This window comes from Vipera ursinii, assembly GCF_947247035.1.
Source record: "Vipera ursinii genome assembly, chromosome: 2".
Taxonomy (NCBI): domain Eukaryota; kingdom Metazoa; phylum Chordata; class Lepidosauria; order Squamata; family Viperidae; genus Vipera; species Vipera ursinii.
Genome location: NC_139513.1, coordinates 255,418,874 through 255,438,383, shown reverse-complemented (window position 1 = coordinate 255,438,383; position 19,510 = coordinate 255,418,874). Strand labels below are relative to the sequence as shown.

The following is a 19,510-nucleotide window of genomic DNA, read 5'->3' as shown; positions in this document are numbered from 1 at the left end:
AACTCTGAAGGTCAATAGAAAATAAAGGGAAGTGGACAATCAACCTGATACGACTGGGCTCAATGTAAATTACAAATTAGGTGACTTGCACCAGGTATTTGATCCTAAAAGAAATCAGCCTGAGTTGTGTTATGTACACAACTTTCACATGCACCCTTCTATTATGTAACTATAAAAGTTAGTTTTATCCTCCCTTCTTTTGTTTTACAAGACCATGTTCCAAACTTTCCCTTTGTGCAGATGATTATTATCATTAATTAGTTTTAAGAAGGATCGATGGTGGGGCATCAGGAATTGCGTGATACGTTTTATGCAAACCTTGCAAATCAGTGTTAAGTTTACAGGATTTGATACCAAGCAAAATACCACTTGGCAGTTGCTACTATTTTATCTTCACTTTTTTTTTCTTTTGAGCTTTTTTCTTTTTATTTTAAATCTTTTTTGTGTTTAGCTGTTAACTTTGTACTTTTTTAAAAAAAATTAACAAAACTATATCAAGCAATTATTTTCTATCTTCCTGTAGGCATTCAGGCATGCAGAGAAAAAAAATAGCTGTTTATTTATTTATTTATTTTAATTCCATTTATATCCCGCCCTTCTCCGAAGACTCAGGGCGGCTTACAAGCTTAGCAGTAGTTGATCTACTGGGAAAAAATCCTTTATTATCACCAATTAAAATAATCAAAAGTATGCAGTGATTTGTACTTCCTAATCAACTACATTAGGAAGAATAGTACAAAATAAAAGGAAGGAACAAATTGTAAAAACTGCTTTGGGGGTCAAGAGGTTTATACATTTTTTTTGACTGACATAAATGTATGAATTCTCTTCTATCCTGATTTCTAAACTGAGTAGTCCTATAAAAGGTTTGGAAGCAGGTAAAACTCTTTTTATGGGATTTTTTTTTGCATGATTGTTATGCAAGCAAACTTATTTGTATACCAATTATAGGACTAAACCTTATATTCTCTTTGCTGGAGCACAGATATTACAGTAAGGATTTTTTATGGTTTTGCCAATACGTTGCTGTCACATCCCCAGCCCGCTACTCAGGCAGCCCATAGTTGCCCTTCCACTTTGGAAGTGGCATTTTCTTTCTCCCAAGCAAAAACTTGTCATAAGGGATAATCTGGCAATGAGTTTGAGGATGCATAGGTATGAATAGTTGTTGCTAAGTTCCAATTGAACTGACAAGTCTGGTAAACATCATCTTCATATGGTAGCTGAGCATTGGGCATCCATGATCATTTGACTTTGGTTATGAGGAATGAGATACCTGATTATTTTCTCTTGTTAAACTCCCAGGAGTTTGATTGACCAGTCAACTACGACTATATTGTATACAGTATAAAAGTATTTAAAAGGGGAAAATGTTGGAGTCACACATACAGAAGAACTTTCCTGGCAAAAAACAATACTGACTTCAGGAAGAAAGGAAGAAACATTCAGAAGTACAATGGCATTAAGCATTTTGGTTCAGGGTTCTCTGTTCTGTATCAGTTCATGAAATTGCTCAGGCAGATTCAGGGAAAGAGTTATTTGATAAGGTTATTTATCTCTTACACTCTGTAAGACTTATTGTGCTCTCATGTTCCTGCAGTAATCTGGATGAGTTCTAGGTGGCAGTATACTCAATATGTCTTGTTAGAAATAGCAGATAATAAAAGTAGAGGCTACATAAATCATAAAAATAAAGGTTTGAACTCCCGATCCCACTCCACCAAAAGCCACCAAATCACTGCCCTGAAACTGCCTTTAATTGAATTCTGTAAGGATAGCAAAATTTCTCAGCATTATTGCTAGGTGCAATAATGCAAACTGGGGGCAATATTTTATGTCAATATACTTTCCTCCGATTTAAAGGCAGAACAGAACATTTAACAGGCCTCAAGAGCCTATAATGTTTGTTAATCAGGGGTTTTATTTGTAATGATAAAGAACCAATAAAAATGTATGTGACGCATGCATACACATTGCACATATTGCCGAGTATGAGTTATTTGGGCCACTCTATTTATATATAACAGAACCTTCTAGTTGCCCTTTTAGATATTTAGCTCCTGCTATAAGCAATGCTGTGTGTTTTGTTGTTCAAGAAATTTTACTGAATCAACAGTGAAATTTTCTTATACTATTATTCCAAACATGTAGATGTTAAAGATTGCTGTAAAATGCTGTGACTTAGAGCTATATTAATTGAAGCATAGTTGACCCATATAATTTCCCAAATCCACACCTTATATGGTATATCTCTCAAATGTCTTTAAAGCAACCATTAGAAATCAGCTGAAATATACTTATGGTTTAAAAATGAAAGTAATTCATCAGAAAATGTTATTTCATATTTATTAGTTTCCTAAAATAATGTTTAAAATTGATAGTAATTAGATTTAATCAATTTTAAAATTCTTTAGCACTATTTCACGTTCAGTCATAGCTTTATTTTGGTTTCATTTCACTACATATGTAAATACAATTTTAGAAAACCATAGTTAACATGATGCTGAACTAAATTCCTAAAAAATGGAATTTGTCATCTTTGAAGAGCTTTGGCTCTGTCGAGGTTGGGACATAACCAACAGTATAATTTTACAGAATTGGAAAGAAGCTTACTCTCTTAAGTTTTAAAAAATGCATTCCAGGATATATATTTTTTTTATTTTTGTAATGTCTCTGTAGTTTTAAAAGGATAAATGAAAATGGGAAAAACATTTAAATTTCAATAGCAATTTAACAAATGTTTTGTTTTGCCCCACTTGAAGACAACATTGCAGCCTATCTTACTTGCGTATATACAACTGCACCAGCAGATGGCATCATAAAATAAACTGTTCAGCACACATTGAACAAACTGGAATTCTGAAATCTCAATGATTTCAATCTGCTTTCTTTGGTAAGATTATTTGTTTTCATGTTAGCAATAAATATATATATCACTCAATTTGTAACTTTTGAGAACCAAGCTAGAACAACAAAACCATATATTCATTTTCAAGTATTAAATATGATTTAAGCATAAGAAAAATTACAATCCCAGCATCTTTCACATATTCAGTTAAATTCCTGAACCTTAAATATCTTCTTTAATTCATTCCATACAAATTAATGTATATCTCATGTATTTTATGTTATTTATTATTTTATTATTTATTAAATTTTTATACCGCCCTTCTCCTGAAGGACTCAGGGCGGTGTACAGGGCAATAAATATCAAAATATAAATACAAAAGTTAAAAGAAGTTAAAAGAATTAAATAATCATGCCCAATATAATACAATGCTTAAAAACTATGTTAAAATTAGATCCAACCCTAAACCCATCAAACCAGGCCAGATTGTTCAAATAAATAAGTTTTTAAATCGCGCCGGAAGGAGCGAAGGTCGGGGGCCATCCGGAGCTCAACCGGCAAGCGGTTCCACAGGTCTGGCGCGCCCACAGAGAACGCCCTCCCCCTGGGGGCCACCAATCGACATTCTCTGATCGGAGGCACCCTGAGGAGGCCCACTCTGGGAGCGCACTGGATGGAGGGAAGTTGATGCCGGCAGCAGGTGCTGCCATAGGTAATCCGGACCCATGCCATGTTGATAGAGGCATCCTCAGTGTTTAGAATGGTTATCAAAAAGATAACATAGAACAGCACATTTTTTAAAAAAAATAATCAGTTCAAAAGAACTAAGGATTTGATGCAAAATAGCATTGTACTTCATTAAATGAAGAGATAAGCCATATTTTTTTAAAAAAGGAGGTAACATGCAGTTGATTATACTAGCTTAATTTCATTAATTGTGTAATGCACTCAAACATTTGGGATGAAAACAATTTTTATAATACTCAGATTAGTGAACTAAGAAGAAAATCAAGATTGATTAATGGGTAATTACTGTAGTTAATACACTTACAAGAAATGTAAAAGGGCCAAGTCTGAAATAACAGCAAGATATGAAATAGTCTTACAGAAACACGATCATCCTGAAAACGATACATTTTCACAAATGATATCACTATAAGGAATAGCAGAATTTTGAAGAATCCAAAATAACCTTTATTCTTGGTTACTGTATGGACAAGTTTTGTGGGGAGTTTTGGCAATGGTATGGAACTAATTATCAATTGTTTCACCTCTCTCTTGACTTTGCAGGCTAACTGTGCGTCCCTGGGGTTTCCTGCCACTTATTTCAATGTGTATTTTGGAGTACGAATTGGTATGTTCAAGCTATCATCCCCACTCCACCTCCAAAACCTTGATTGTTTATACACCTATCGTTCATCTTACCTCTCCTAAGGGAAATAAACTTTATTCTATCATTCAAAAAGGAAGGAATAAATCAAAAAGAAAAAACTGAAATCTTATTGGAGAAGTATTTTGTGTCATTCTTTTATTATCAATATCAATGATAAAGAATATAACTGTTTTCTTGAAACCAGTACCATTAGTAAATTTTTATTAGTATGATGCATTACAAGTTTTAAAAATTCTTTTAAACCATACATTACAGCAATATTCATGACCCAGTTAAATAATATCTTTTGAAGTGATGTATCAACATGGCTGAACTTCAAATAACTATTTCAACTAGGTTACTGAGTTTTTAAACTGAAAAACAGATAAATACAGAATCGCTTAGCGGTTTCAAACTTTTTAAAAAAATAATAGTAAAGGTATGATCAGTATCATTTTTAAAAATGCTTTCTTTCAGAATTAAACTTTATAATATAAAAATATTTAAAACAGAACAGATAGGATTCTATAGCATTCTCTCTCAGGGATAGTATTTTACTAACCAATAATGATCACAAATTGAACTGTAATCCAATGCTAGGTTGAAACTTGAATAAAGCTACAATCCAGTACTCACTAGAAATTAAATCTCACTGAATTGAGTAGTATTTGTATTACAGTATTACAGTAAAGAAGGTACTTCCAGTCTGAATATATTTCCTAGTAAATGTAATTATTAGCTTCAATAAATAAATCTACTCTGTGATACATAATCAGAATGAAAAAAGACAGAAATTTTCTTTAAAATCAGCAAATTTTATAAGTAGCTGGTTGCTTGGTAACTTATAAACTAATAGAAAAGTTTCATATCAGTCCTTCTCCACAAGTCTGAAAATTGAAAGATTCCTTACAGTGAAGTACAGCTCTCGTAGTGAGAAATAAATACTTTGATAAAATAACTTTCAAGATACTGTCAATGGGCAAAGGAAGAGGATTCTTTTATCTATGGATAAAACTTAATGCTTAGCAGTATTTTGTAACAAAATCAGTTTGTAATGGTCCAGGCCAAAAAGTCAACCATTCTGTATCACAAATAAACAAGGCACTAGAAACTCTCATGGATTCCAAGATGGTTGAAAATCTTGATTAAGCAGGAATCAGATTTTGATTGTGCTTAATACTGCAACTGATACTGTGCTTAACTATTCAACTTGAGGAAGAACTCTGGCCAAAAAGGAATTGACTATGAGTGCATAATATGGCAACATGCTCCTAATCTTTGGACCACAATTGTGTGGCTCCTCAGTGAAGATTACAATTTTCAATAGAATACAAACAGAATTTGCTAATTTGTGGCTATACTGCTAGATACCTTTTCCCTATTATTCAAAGGTACTGAATTAATAGTTTTTCTTACCATAAGTAGCAATTCCAGTGTTAATTGCCAAAATGATGCAGTATTTTAGAACAGGAAATAGGCACTGTTAACATTTTAAGAACTAACTATACTTTCATAGGATACCAAGTGTTGAACACTATGGTATTAAGAATCAAAGTGCAGCTTTGATCTTGGGGAGATATTGTGCAATAGGATTCAAAAAGAAAGAAAAAAACCAAGTGTAATGGCCATGATACTGAAATAAGGTACTGTTCTTGTAAAAAATGGTCATTTTTATTATAATTCTTACTGGATTCCAATAAATCAAATTCTAATGCAAGATACAAGCTCTGCATCCAAACAAGAGACTAGTAATATCTTAGAAAATAATAACTGGCAGAAATGTTTATTAGGTTGGTTGAAAAGAAGCACAATGCAAATTGTGAAAAGAAGGAAAGAAAAAGAAAAAAAATGAAGAATAATAACTGAAGTGTGAAAACTTAGTCTGACCCACATGTAATACGCACCTGATACAACTTATCACCCTATATCAACTTGTTAGTTTTGGATGCCATTTTGTTTACAACTGTTGTTCAATCAGCAACTCACACTTACTGAAGTGTTTCTGCAACTGTGGTATTACAGAACTTAGGAACCTTGAATTATAGGTGCATGTTTCACTTAAAAATGGTTATACACTCACACTTACAGCATTAGTTATATTTGAAAAGCAAGCAATATACTTAAAGTATTAAATGACATTTCATTTGTTTTAAAACCAATACCTAAATGTAACACAATTCAAGGACAACAATAACATACAACAGTATTTCATATGAACATTTGGTATTAACTTCAGTTTACATTCATCCCATACAATAAAAATTACTTAGAGGTACTTAGTGCATTCAACATGACAGTGGAATGTTCTAATAGCCCCTTCTCACAACCCTTGCTTCTATATTTCAGCCATTTAAAATAGGTTTTCAACATAACCCCTAACTGAAGGCTCCATTAGAAAGGATGACACAAGGGCAAAACTTTTATTTTAGCAATATGTTTCAAAATGGTGCAAAATACAAAATAACTTATTTAGAACATCTGTCAAATAGCATTCAACATATGTGCAAACTCGCTTTGAAAAGAGACAAAAAAGATGAGTAGCTTTAGCAAAGCTACTGGTATGTATACTGGCATTTTTAAAATATAAATTAATTAGATAAAAAATAAGAATCTTCATGGCTATGAAGTTAAGACTATGAAGTGGTTCTAGAATTTGTTGCACGAAGTGCCAGGCTTGCAACCGATCTCATCGCACACATAGAAATCTTGTGACAAACCCCAGCATTTGAAATATAGTTGGAAGCTAAACGATACAGTCGTTCAGCTCCAAATGTGTTAAAATGCCCTGGAAGGACTTTCTCCACAAGGCCCCTATTGACTAAGTCTATTAATCGCTGGCAGGTTGTAACGTAGTCATTTATCCGGCTGTAGGGAAGCCAGTCAATCATTGAGCCATCATACACAACATCCCCACTGAACAGAATCTTCCGTTCTCTGTCATGCAAACAAATACTTCCTCTTGAATGGCCAGGCATGTGCATGACAGTGAGCTGTCTATCACCAAGGCTGATCACATCCCCTACAACAAGAAACAAAATTTTATGGACAAAACAATTTTCAAAAATGCAACCTTACATTTGTCTCTTGTTACAAACTTATGCTTAGAACAGTAACTAGTAGCCAAACAATGCAGAAAGACATATATTACTCTTCCCCCCTCCCTCCCAACAACGATGAAAGCCCACACAAGATAGGAAGAATTCTGTGAGCACTAAAACTTACCTTAGTTTAGGATTCAGTGGAAGGGGGATAATAAAACTACAAAGAAAAGAAACTGATTTTTTAAAGTTATTTTCCAGTCACATCTGCAGATAAGCAACAACATGGTCAAGCTATAGTCTATTTCAGTGCTGCACAATTTTAAGACACATTGACTTCAGTTCCAGAATTGCCCAGACTTAAAGTTGCCAAGATTGAGAAACACTGGTCTCCTGGAAAGTCCATCATATCATGCGGTTTTAATTTCATCCTTATTTATCAGGATGATTTCTAAGAGTCCTATTAGACTGGACAGCTTGTACTTTTCCTAGCTCTGCTCTTTTCCATTACCTCCAACTGACAGCCAATTGCCTCTAGCTCCGTAGTGGAGAGCCTATGGCACACACAGAGCCCTTTCTGTTGGCACGCACGCCAGATGGACGCTCCCCTCCCCCTCTCCACATGTGCCTGACTAGTGGGAACTGGAAAGGACAGGGAAAAAGAATTCAGCAGCCCTCTCACGGGAACAGGTGAGAGGAGGTTTTGGTGGGAGTGCAGCAAGACAGCGAGTGAATGAGCAGATGGCCTTTGGAAGTGATGTGGGCGTGAGTTTGGAAAAGACTAGTAGGACGGGCATCAGTTTGCGTGCTTTGCAGAAGGCTAGTGGGAAAAGGAGGACATGAGAGTTTGGACTTTGGAGAAAGGGAGAGGGGGGAAGAAAGGAGGAGAAGGAGAAGGAAGGAAGGCCAGCCCCATTAGTGCCACTGGGCAGATGTCAGGCCAGGCCTGCCCAGGTGACACCGAAGCCAGCCAGCCCTTCTGCAGCAGCGCAGGGGGAGGGGGGAGAGGGGCTACCTGAGCACTACGTCTGCCTCCCTTCGGGCTCCCTCGGCCTCTCCCCCCTCCAGGCTGGGGCTGGTCATATTTCCCCTGTGGGCAGCACTGCACACGCCGCCAGCCTGTCCCCGGCCAACCCTCCTCCTCCATGACAGTGACGCGCAATCCCCAGTGCTGCAACGACGGCTTCCCTGCTGTCGTTGGCCAGTCCGTGACCCCCACCTGCCAGGTGGGGAATTGGTGGCTCATCCCGCCGTGCAGCCCCACACTGCCCACTCCAGGGTCCTCTCCTTTCGCAGCCTCCGCCTGGTGGCTGGCACACCACCCAACAAAAGCTGGGGACAGCAGCTTCCCTGACCTTGGACGGTCCATGATCCCACCTGCTGGGCAGAGAATTGGCGAGTCCTGCTGTCCAGCCTCATGCCACCCATTCCAGGGTCCTCTCCTCCACTTGCGGCCTCCACCCAGCAGCTACCACCTCTTTCCCCTTTGAGTGCGTCAGACCAATCGGAGGGAAATTTCCGCAGCCACAAAGGGGGAAAGTGGGTTGCTGCTGCGGCCATTCTTCACTTCAGGCATCCCGAGCGCAGCAGGCGCACTGCCCAGCCAAGGCCGGGGCTGGCGTGATTGCTGCGCCTGAGGGTTGGCCTCTTTCCATGCCACCAGTTTCCCTCCCCAACAGGTGGGCCAGGTCCCCGAGATGTCCTCCAGGGCAGTGGTTCAAAGCCTTGAGCTGCCTCGCATGGCAAAGCCAGGAACTGGGGAGCTCCTCAACTCCCCACATCCACCTTGGCGGCTGTGGAGCCTCCTAAGTGGAGGGGTCCCAGGCTGAGCTGAGCGCCTGGTCCTGTAACCATTGAAACCCAGCTGTGCCCGAGTCTTGTCTTTCCGTTTGTGGGGCGCGCCCTCACTGTCAGCCCAGACAGCCACACAGCAGAGGAGGAGGACGAGGGGCGGCCGTGTGTCTGGAGCTGCCTTGGCTGCTCTCTGGCCTCAGCACTGCCCAACGAGGCAACAGTTTGCACACCGGCTGCCCAACCTCATGGGCAGGAGGCGGCGGTGGCATCCTAATAGACCTGCACTAGTTGGTGGCATTGGCAGCCCGAGGCAGGGCTAAGGTAAGTTGGATGTGTGAGGGGAGCAGCCTCCACATGTGGGCCAAGGGCAATATCTGCAAGGGGGCCAAGGAGATGAGCAGCAGCAATCTGCTCTCCAACTGCAAGCAAAAACAGATGGGATAGAGGAGGCGCATCCGGGGGTCTGCATCACGCACCTCCCCCATCCCCTACTCTGCCTGCTGCTGGAGGGCTGATCCGGTATTTGCAACGGGCTATGGAGCCCCAGAGTAGGCTGGTTGAAGGACCGGCAGGCTGTGGTTGCTGACACAAACCATTGGCCCCAATGCACTTGTTGGCCTCTGTGTGCGGAAGCTGATAGTGTTAGGTAGCAGCCACCCCAGCCCCTGCCTCACCTTGCCTTGCTCCGTGGCAATGGCACACCCCGGCCCCTGCCTCACCTCTCCCTGCAAGATGAGCCTCCTGCCCACTGCCCCACCCACCTGAAAGCCCCTGTATCTCCCCCAACCCTGCCTAGCCCCCACAAGCATCCCTCTCCATGAGCAACATCAAGGTGGCCATTGCCACCCAGTGTGCCGTGACCACTGCAGCCACATCCACCCAGTGGGCCATGCCCACCTGGCACCCAGCGATAAATAAGTGGGTTTGGGGTTGCAGTTCGGGCACTCGGTCTCTAAAAGGTTCGCCATCACTGCTCTAGCTGCACTCTCCTTATTCATTATAAAACAAAAGAAAACAAAACAACTGTCAACATGAAGCCTATCTCTCTCAGAAGCCCTAAAGAATCTACAACTGACTGAAGCTGAAATCACGATAGTAATATCTGACTTGTGGTATACAATATTTAATTACATCTGTCCACTCAGTATTACTCACAAAACACATAGTTTATTGAACATAAGATTATCTAGACTCCTTTTAATCAGGATATAGGCCTGGATATGGAATTGAAACTTGATGACCCCTGAGAAGGCTGGGATGGAAGGAGTATAATTTTAATTTTAATTTTAATTCCATTTATATCCCGCCCTTCTCCGAAGACTCAGGGCGGCTTACAAGCTTAGCAGTAGCCTTCATTCTATGTATGTGCCTGCTTATTAGGGCTTTCACACAAACCCCCAAGCGGAATTATTACAAAGTCAGCTTATTGCCCCCAACAATCTGGGTCCTCATTTTACCTACCTCGGAAGGATGGAAGGCTGAGTCAACCTGGAGCCTGGTGGGATGCGAACCTGCACTAATTGCAGGCAGCTTGTGTTACTTAAGGAGGCATTAGCCCACTGCTCCACCAAGGCTCTTATGAATTATACTAGTCCTGCTGGATTTGTGAGTGGCCTTCAATACCATATATCATGGTATCTGCCTGCAATTATTATAAGCATTTAGACATTTTGCTGTGAGAATTATGGGGTATATTGTATTCTTGAGTGGTCAGTTCCCACAGTGGTAGTGGCAGAAGTCAGGACATTGGGTTCTGAATTGCTGCATAGTTCAGTTATCTTCCACCTATAATTTAACTTATATCTGAAACCCCTGGGAGAGATCATCTGCCAAAATGAAGTGAGATGTCATCAAACAGGCTGATGATGTTCAATCACATATTTTCCATCTGAATCTGGGCAACATAGATGCCAAAGGTCCTAATTCACGGATTGGAGGTTGTTAGGATGTGGCTTATAAAAAACAACAAACTGAATTCTGTCATGACACTGTGGACTTAGAAGATGACTTCTTCTATTTTACTTTGTTCAACTTTGTTCCAGGATAGGATAATGTTTTCCCAGATGGAGTTGACTTACAATTTGTGGTTCAACATGGACTGACACTCCTACTTGAACAGTAGGTAGAGGCAATAGCAAGACAATCAGTTACAATGGCTGATTTTTTTTAAATCAGGAGGCTTTATTCACAATTACTTATGAATCTTGAAGCTGGATTTTGGATGTAAAATACATGGAACTGCTCTTGTAGATCATTTTGAAGCTTCATATGGTACAGTATGCAACAACCTGACTAGATAGCTGCACTCAGGTTCACTCATATATTACCACTACTACAGGAGCTGCACTGGCTGCCAATGAGTTTCAAAGTGCAATTCAATATCATCCTTAAAGCCTAAATGGCTCAGGGGCTTCTGAATATTGTGTTACTATGACCTTTGAGTTGAATCATCCATAAGACCTGGGGATGAGGACTTACTAAGGGTACTGCCACCAAGGGAATGCCTTCTTTACAGAATCTAGAATCAAGTGATATTCCCCTTCCTTTGTAACATCCAAATCACATCAGAAAATCATTTAAATCCAAGTAAGATCTTGCTACTCCCAAACGGTGATGCATCAGATGGACTATTTATGGTTATATTAAGTGATTTTTAAAAATCTTGTTATATTGCAAGCAATATAGGGTACCATCAGTATGCTGATGACACCCAGCTTTTCATCTCAACTCCAAACAATATCAGTGATGCCCTAGACGTGATGTCCCGCTGCCTGAAAGCGGTCCGGGAATGGATGGGGAGGAACAGGCTTCAACTGAACCCGGACAAGACTGAATGGCTGTACGTTCCGGCAAACCAGGATATTCAGAATGTCCCATCGCTTAACATCGGGGACATGTTACTACCCCCTGTTGATAGGGCCCGCAACCTGGGTGTCCTCCTAGACTCGCAGCTCTCCCTAGAAGACCACATAGGAGCTGTGACCAAGGGGGCCTTCTCCCGGGTACGACTAGTTCGCCAACTACGGCCTTATCTGGACCTGGATTCCTTACGTACAGTCACCCATGCCCTTGTGACCTCTCGCCTAGACTATTGCAACGCTCTCTACATGGGGCTGCCCTTGAGATCCACTCGGAAGCTTCAGCTGGTGCAAAGTGCAGCGGCACGGACACTCTTGGGAGCCTCCCGATACTCCCATATCACACCTCTCCTCCGTGCGCTGCACTGGCTTCCGGTTGCCTTCCGTGTGAAGTTCAAGGTGCTAACAATGACATACAAAGCCCGACATGGCATGGGTCCGGACTACCTACGGGAGCACCTTCTGCCGATGTCAGCACCCCACCGTCCTGTGCGCTCCCACAGAGAGGGCCTCCTCAGGGTGCCACCGCTCAAGGAATGTCGGCTGGTGGCCCCCAGGGGGAGGGCATTCTCAGTGGGTGCGCCAGCCCTCTGGAACAGCTTACCAACCGAAATCCGGATGGCCCCCGACCTCCGTACCTTCCGACGCGACTTAAAAACTTTCCTGTTCCAGCAGTCCGGCCTGGCATGATAGCGTTAATTGGGGTCCCAGTTTGTTTTCAATATTGTTTTTATTACTTTTTATTGTTCATCTGTAGACCTTCCTCCCTCTGTACACCGCCCCGAGTCCCTCGGGAGAAGGGCGGTTTATAAAAACTAATAAATAAATAAATAAATAAATAAATAAATAAATAAATAAATAAATAAATAAATAAATAAACTTGGTATCTCTGGAAAAGAATAGCATATGAATGTATGTATAATGAAGAATTAAAACTACTGTGTTTGTATGTAGTATACAAAAATACTGCACAATATAGCATATTCTTCACGTTGTCAATAGCAATAGCAGATATTGGCTAAAGTAAGGGTCTGATAAAGGATGAAAAATACAAAAGAGGGCAGTGAAGCCTTATCAATTAGATTTCATATTCACTTAATTCTATATATTTTAGCAGCCTAGAAAATTACTAAGTAATCAATCTGACATTCAATGAGCTAAAACTAACTGGCTGCTTGAACTAATTTCACAAGATTTCTTACAGTCATTTGTTCTTAATCTCAGAAAACATTTTTCCTCCAAAATGGAAGTTATAGTCTCAAGGCTTTACTGTGCCTAGTACAAAGGGATATGTATAAATATGTACGGTATATGTGTATTAGTCTGATTATTTTTATTTAATTTACAGATTGTTTACATATTGGTTTATCAGAGAGGAATAATAGAATAGGTAGGAGAAAATACAAATAAACCAATATATTTAAAGTATCTGGTATTATAATAATAATAATATACACGTAGAAATATATTATTAAAGGTAGGTAATTTATTATGCCTCTTTCTCAACAGAAAATAATTTGAGCAAAAAAAATTAAAAAGTTTCAAATTAAGTTTCTTTCTAGCCATTTTAGACATATTGCAGTTTTCAGTACATACGCATTAAAATTAATATAATTTGCAAGTAGACTCGGAGTCTGATGTTCCAACTGTGGACATTAATTCCTCATAGCACATGGATTAATTACGTAGGTGGAAATTAAAATCTGAGTTGGAAACTCTCTTTTTCTTCTTCCCCTTAATACCAGCTTTAATTTCCTATTACCCTGCCCTAAACCAGAGATCTTCATTGTAACCAAAATACATTAAACTATTGAATCAGTCAGCTTACTCACTAAAGTATTAACTCACAATCTACAGTATTTTATTAGCTAACATTAAATCACTTTCCATTTTAGACTCAGAATGAACTCTGGTTTCAACTAAACCTTAACCTAAGGGCTACAGTTTGTGCAAGAAAGGAAGAGCAAGGAGTGGTGACCATCTTTCTCAAGTTCATTTGCCATAATTTAGAAATCTGGAAATCCACATCCAAAACAGGTTAATATGCATTTCTTCTTGTGTAAGGTGTTCTGTGGAAGCACCCAGACAAACAAAAACAAATTAGGAACAAAAGTACTATTCATTCTGAAGCAATCCCTTTAATTCTACAGCAAAGAATTAATGCTCATAATTGCACAGTGGCTGAGAAAATAAAACGATCAAACAAATGAAGGGATCTACCTTTACAGTACCAGCAGCAACAACATTTTTTTATATTTATGGTTTAGCATCGTATTATTATTTTTTTAAATTTTTTATTTTTTTTATTTTAATTCCATTTATATCCCGCCCTTCTCTGAAGACTCAGGGCAGCTTACAAGCTTAGCAGTATTATGTTCTTTTATTACTGATATTGTTTTAATTGTTGCTTAGGAGTAACTCGAGGTTAGATATAAAATGAGCAGCTATATAAATGTTATAAATAAATATATGAATAAATAAGTGTGCATCACCTGGAAATGTAAGCAGACAGATTGTGAATGCAGATGTCCCTCTAATCCCTCTAATGCAGACATGTCAAACACAAGGCCTGGGGGGCGGATCCGGCCCGCAAAGTGGTTTCATGCGGCCCGCGAAGCCATCCTGGAAACAGTGAGGGAACGGCCCCCACTACCTTGGCCCTGGCCCAGAGACCCTCCTTCTGCCAGGGACCCTCAGATCTGTCCCACTTCTGCCCAGGCCCCCATAGGCACCCTTGATGTGAACGACCTAGAGCTGGCCATGCCCACCCAGTAGGCCATACGCACTCTAGCCACGCCCACCCAGTAGGCCACGCCCACCCTGGCCATACCCACCCGGCCCCCTGAGGGTAACCGCAATGCTGATGCAGCCCTCAATGAAATTGAGTTTGACACCCCTGCTCTAATGCATACGTCCCTCTAAAATAATGAAATGATTTTTTATCTGAGCTTTTCTTGCAATGCTTTTATTGACTGACTCACTATCTTTGAGAATGCCATCTTCCCAGAAAGGATATAATATATAATTTCAACTAGTTAAAGCATAACAGATATTTTTTTCTATTTTCAATTTTAATAGATTCCATAAAAAACCACGATGGAAAAATTACTTCATTGTACATAGTAGTAACTAGAAGCTTGCTGTATTATAGTCCTGACCATAATCCATTAGGCATTTTAATGTTTAATTAACAAGAATGATCAACAGATCCATTAACACTAATTTGGATGTACTTACATTTCACAGATATTATGATTCAGGTCTTCCCAAGGTATTTTTTTACATATGTAAAATCTAAAATTGTGTACAAAATGGAAACAAAGTATGTACCCCACCACTGAACTATTGCACTTTTCTCAAATATGGTGCAAAACTGTTTAAAAGTAGTGTGTGCCCTAAAATAATTTTAATAATGCATTGTAATGTTCAGATGCATGGATCTGTTTATACATACTGTACTGATGCTCTATGCAGATGTTTATTTATACATGAAAACACTAAAATAGTAATAGATTCTAAGATGTCCTCAAGTGCTACCTTCACTATCTCTAGGATTCTCTAATGGCCCTCAAACATTCAGTGATTATACCTGAAATGAAAGTCTAACTAAAAAATGAAGATGCAGTAGTTTCTTTTAGAATAGCCCACACTCCTAGAGACACTGAAGGTTATACTTGCATTTACTTATACTTTTTAATTATCACATCTGTGTAGGATTACCTGCACTTGTTAAAATATGTATCAATCATGTATATGTTAATGTAACTCAAACACTAAAAGCACAGAAATTTGTAGGAGGAAAAGAGCGTCGGGGGGGGGAGGGGCGGTAAAGGAATGTACTCTATGAGGCCTTGACTCAAAACTCTACCATGCAGATACAGATAGTCCTCGACTTACAACAGTTACAGTGGCACTGAAAAAAAGTGACTTGTGATCTGTTTTTCACACCTACAACCTTTCCAGCATCCACATGATCATGTGATCAAAATTCAGATGCTTGGCAACTGGTTCATATTTATGACCATTGCTGTGTCCCAAGATCATGTCATTACTTTTTACAACCTTCTGATAAGCAAAGTCAATGGGGAAGCCAGATTCACTTAACAACCGGGTTGCTAACTTATCAACTGCAGTGATTCACTTAACAACTGAGGCAAGAAAAGTCATAAAATGGGGCAACATTCACTTAATAAATGTCTCACTTAACAACAGAAATTTTGGACCCAATTGTGGTTGTAAATCGAGGACTACCCATACTTGGATGTGAGCTTGTAATACAAATATATAAAGGGAGAGGGGTTGGTGTCATACTACAACATATATTTGTAATTAAAAACAGATGCCTATGATTACAAATGGACTGTTAGTAGTAATTTAGGCAAAATAAAGATGTTTCTAAGTCAATTACAAGTAAATGGTTGCAGCTCTTTGGGAGAGCACTTGTGCTCATGTAGACCTATCCATATTCAAGCCACAATATTACCTACTAGTGCTGGAAAAGACTCAAGATAGAAACCTTTTAGAACAACTGTTAGTGTCAAGATAAAAAAGAGAAAGGTGGATCAAAGATATAATGCAGTTTTCTGCAATTTTACATTAAATATAATTAAGGTGGGTTACAAATACGAAAATATCAAAAAGCCATAAACTTTTGCTCCCAAATTCCAGTACTTCTTATAATCCCTGAAAAGTTAATCTGACCACATATAACAGAAATGTAGCTAGGGACATATTAAAAATGAAGAGTCTAAAATAATAGGTGTAATGAGGCAAGTGAAAAGAATCAGATGATCAATCTAATTTGGATTATGTCTTTACGATTCTTCATGCCTATTTTATAAATTAGATATTAAACATGTGGATTGAACTATTAGTCTTGGGTTGTAATATGTGAAAGACTTAATTGAAGGAAGCATGCATAAAATGTTACTCCTAGGTTATAATCTGTGGATTATATTTGAAGGATTTTGGTATGTATTTTCTTAAATATAACCTGCTGGTCCAAAATGTTGATAGAATTGCAGGGTGAAAAAGATACTGGAAAAAAATCTCATAAAACTAAGATCTATTGTTTATTCTCAAAATGTTACACACAAACAAACAATTTCAGTGTACAGCACAAATATTTGATGTGTTCAAAACACATTGTTCATAGCAATGTTACTACCTGGCAAAATTGTATTCTTGGATATTTTTCTCTGGCTAATATGCCTGTTTATTCTTTTCTCACCCCACAATGGGGATGCCCTACAGAAGCACAAAGTATTAAGCATCTTAGTGAAATGCTCTATCATGTACTTTGTATACCACCCATTCTTCAGCAGATGCCAAGATGTCCCCACCCTACGGTTTCTTTCCAACTCTGACAGTGCACATTCATGTTTGTATGACCTTTAAGAGGCAGACACACAAAGATGCTCTCCACCTCTCCTTTCAGAGATACATTTTAACACCAAAAAGATAATTTCAACATCATAGATGAAAGATCCATTTACCTCCCATTTTTCTCTATAAGAACCAACCACACTACTCTGTTTCTATGGTCCCTTCCCATTTTATAATCTCCTTTTAAAACATTTAATAAAAGTACAGGGATCACTTAATGCTGTGTTTTCCATTACCATTCCACTCCCACTCCCCATGTTTCCCTTCTCTTTTCCTTATACATCTATTTCCTAGTGATTTCAAATATTAGGAGAATTCCTCCACTCTTTGCCATTCCCAAAGAACTGAAGCTATAAACACAGACAAATTTTATTATTTCACCGAATTACCAGAAATTCTCTTCCTTTTACACTCTGCTACTGAAATGCCCTAATGCACCTCTCCCGTGCCTTTATTCTGCATGAGGGTTCATTAGGGTTCAAAATCCATCTGCCTCCTTCGCCTGAACCTTTATGAATTAAGTATCATTACTACATACAATGCACAAAAAACCCCAGAACTTTCTGTTTTTATGTCACCCTCTCATAAGGCTCCAGACAATGCTCTTGCATTTTTGGTAGGCAAATGCTAATACCGAGTATTTATTTTCAGTAACAGAAAAGTTGCTGGACTCCAACAGCCCTGCTTTCTATACAAATGATCCACTTCAGCAGGAACCCAGTAGGCATGTGCAGTACAGAAATAATACTGATGATACTCAACCCTTCCTGGTACAAGCCGGTCCAATTTACCTATGACCTATCAGATATTAAAGAAAGCCAAATTCTGCAGACGGCCAGAGACTCTTTCTCACAGGATGTTTCCTGAAGTAATAAAAAAGGGGGAAAGAAAATGGAGGAGAGGGGGAAACACCATCCCTCCAAATTTATCGTTATAGAATGCTAGAAATCACTCAGTGTTTAAAAAAAATAATTTCTGAAAGCATTACATAAGCGTCCTTTCATGACTTGGACCAGAAAGCAGCTGATAAAAAGAAAGCGTTCATCAATTCAAGACTGTACATCTGGTCACTTTTGGGGCGTGGAGTTGCCTGCCTTTCTCCCGAAAGGTGCCTCCAGCAGGAGATGCGGCTCTCCCTTGCTAGCCCATTATCTTCTCCCCTCCCCGCTCTTACCCTCCTGCAAGACGTGCGTCGGCTGGACGGGTCGCACACGAAACTGCCTGGCCCTCCAGCCGGGGCTGGGCTGCCTCACCACCTCGCTGTCCGACAGCCAAGTGACGGTCTCGTAGTTATCGCCGCGGCGCAGGGCTCCGGCTTCGGCGCTGTGCACGGCCACCTCCTCGAACTGGTGCAGCCCGCCCGAATGGTCGAAGTGCACATGGGTGGCGACGGCTAGCAACGGCCGCCGCCGCCGCCCACTGCTTGCGGGCTCCTTCTCTGCTTCGCCGAGACCAGCTCCCTCCTGGTCACCCTGGGCCGGATCGGGATCCAAAAGCCCAGCCAAGTGAAGGTAGTCGGGGAGGCTGCGCAGTCCCAGCCCGGTGTCGATCACCACGTCCCGCTGGGAGCCGCGCACCAGCCAGATATTGGCCCGATTGCCCGACTCGTAGAAACGCTCTTGGATCCAGTAAATGCCTCCACCCAGAGACTTATGGGCGAACCATTCCAGCGCCGACATCACTGCCGGCCGCCCAAAGAAGCGCTGTGGCCAGACGACCCGTCTCCTGCCTGCGATGTTTTGGGGTAGGATCGCGCGTGCGAACGGCCCGGACGCGAAGCTTAGACGCGAAGGAGGGCGGATCCAGAAGGAGGAGGAGCTAGAGGCGGGGACTGAATCACCAGGTCCTCAGCGTAACCCTACTCGACTTATCGGGTGGTCCCCACCCGGTTCTTTCCCACTGCAGTAACGCGTCAGACGGAAGGAAGGGGGCTGAGGGAAGGCGGGTTTGCCTTGGAAGGGGATGCGGTTGCACGTGGGGATTTGCCTGCGAGACTGAAGATGCGGCTACACGACAAAAGCGCTAAAGAAAATGCAAGTCTCTCTCACTACTAGTGCTTCCTAAGTGCAGTATTTAAGAAGAGAGTTTTATTAAATCTCCATAATAAAGCTGAAGGCAAAGAACCATTGCAAGCCAGAGTAAAAGAATTTAAATGGGCAGGGACTATTTTCAGTATAATTCAGACAGCTGCCTATCTGAACCTTGTGAATTTAGG

The 19,510-nt window shown here is 40.3% G+C and overlaps 1 protein-coding gene across 1 annotated transcript; it reads right to left on the bottom strand.

Annotated features, from left to right (window-relative positions):
* Nucleotides 1–4,368: 4,368 nt before the first annotated feature.
* On the bottom strand, nucleotides 4,369–19,322 carry MBLAC2 (metallo-beta-lactamase domain containing 2). The gene is made up of 2 exons (XM_083355523.1): nucleotides 18,470–19,322; nucleotides 4,369–7,239 (listed from the first exon to the last, which is right to left on the bottom strand). Exons 1-2 carry the CDS (start codon nucleotides 18,972–18,974, stop codon nucleotides 6,854–6,856), a joined length of 891 nt encoding a protein of 296 aa, XP_083211649.1. The 5' UTR covers nucleotides 18,975–19,322; the 3' UTR covers nucleotides 4,369–6,853.
* Nucleotides 19,323–19,510: the final 188 nt, after the last annotated feature.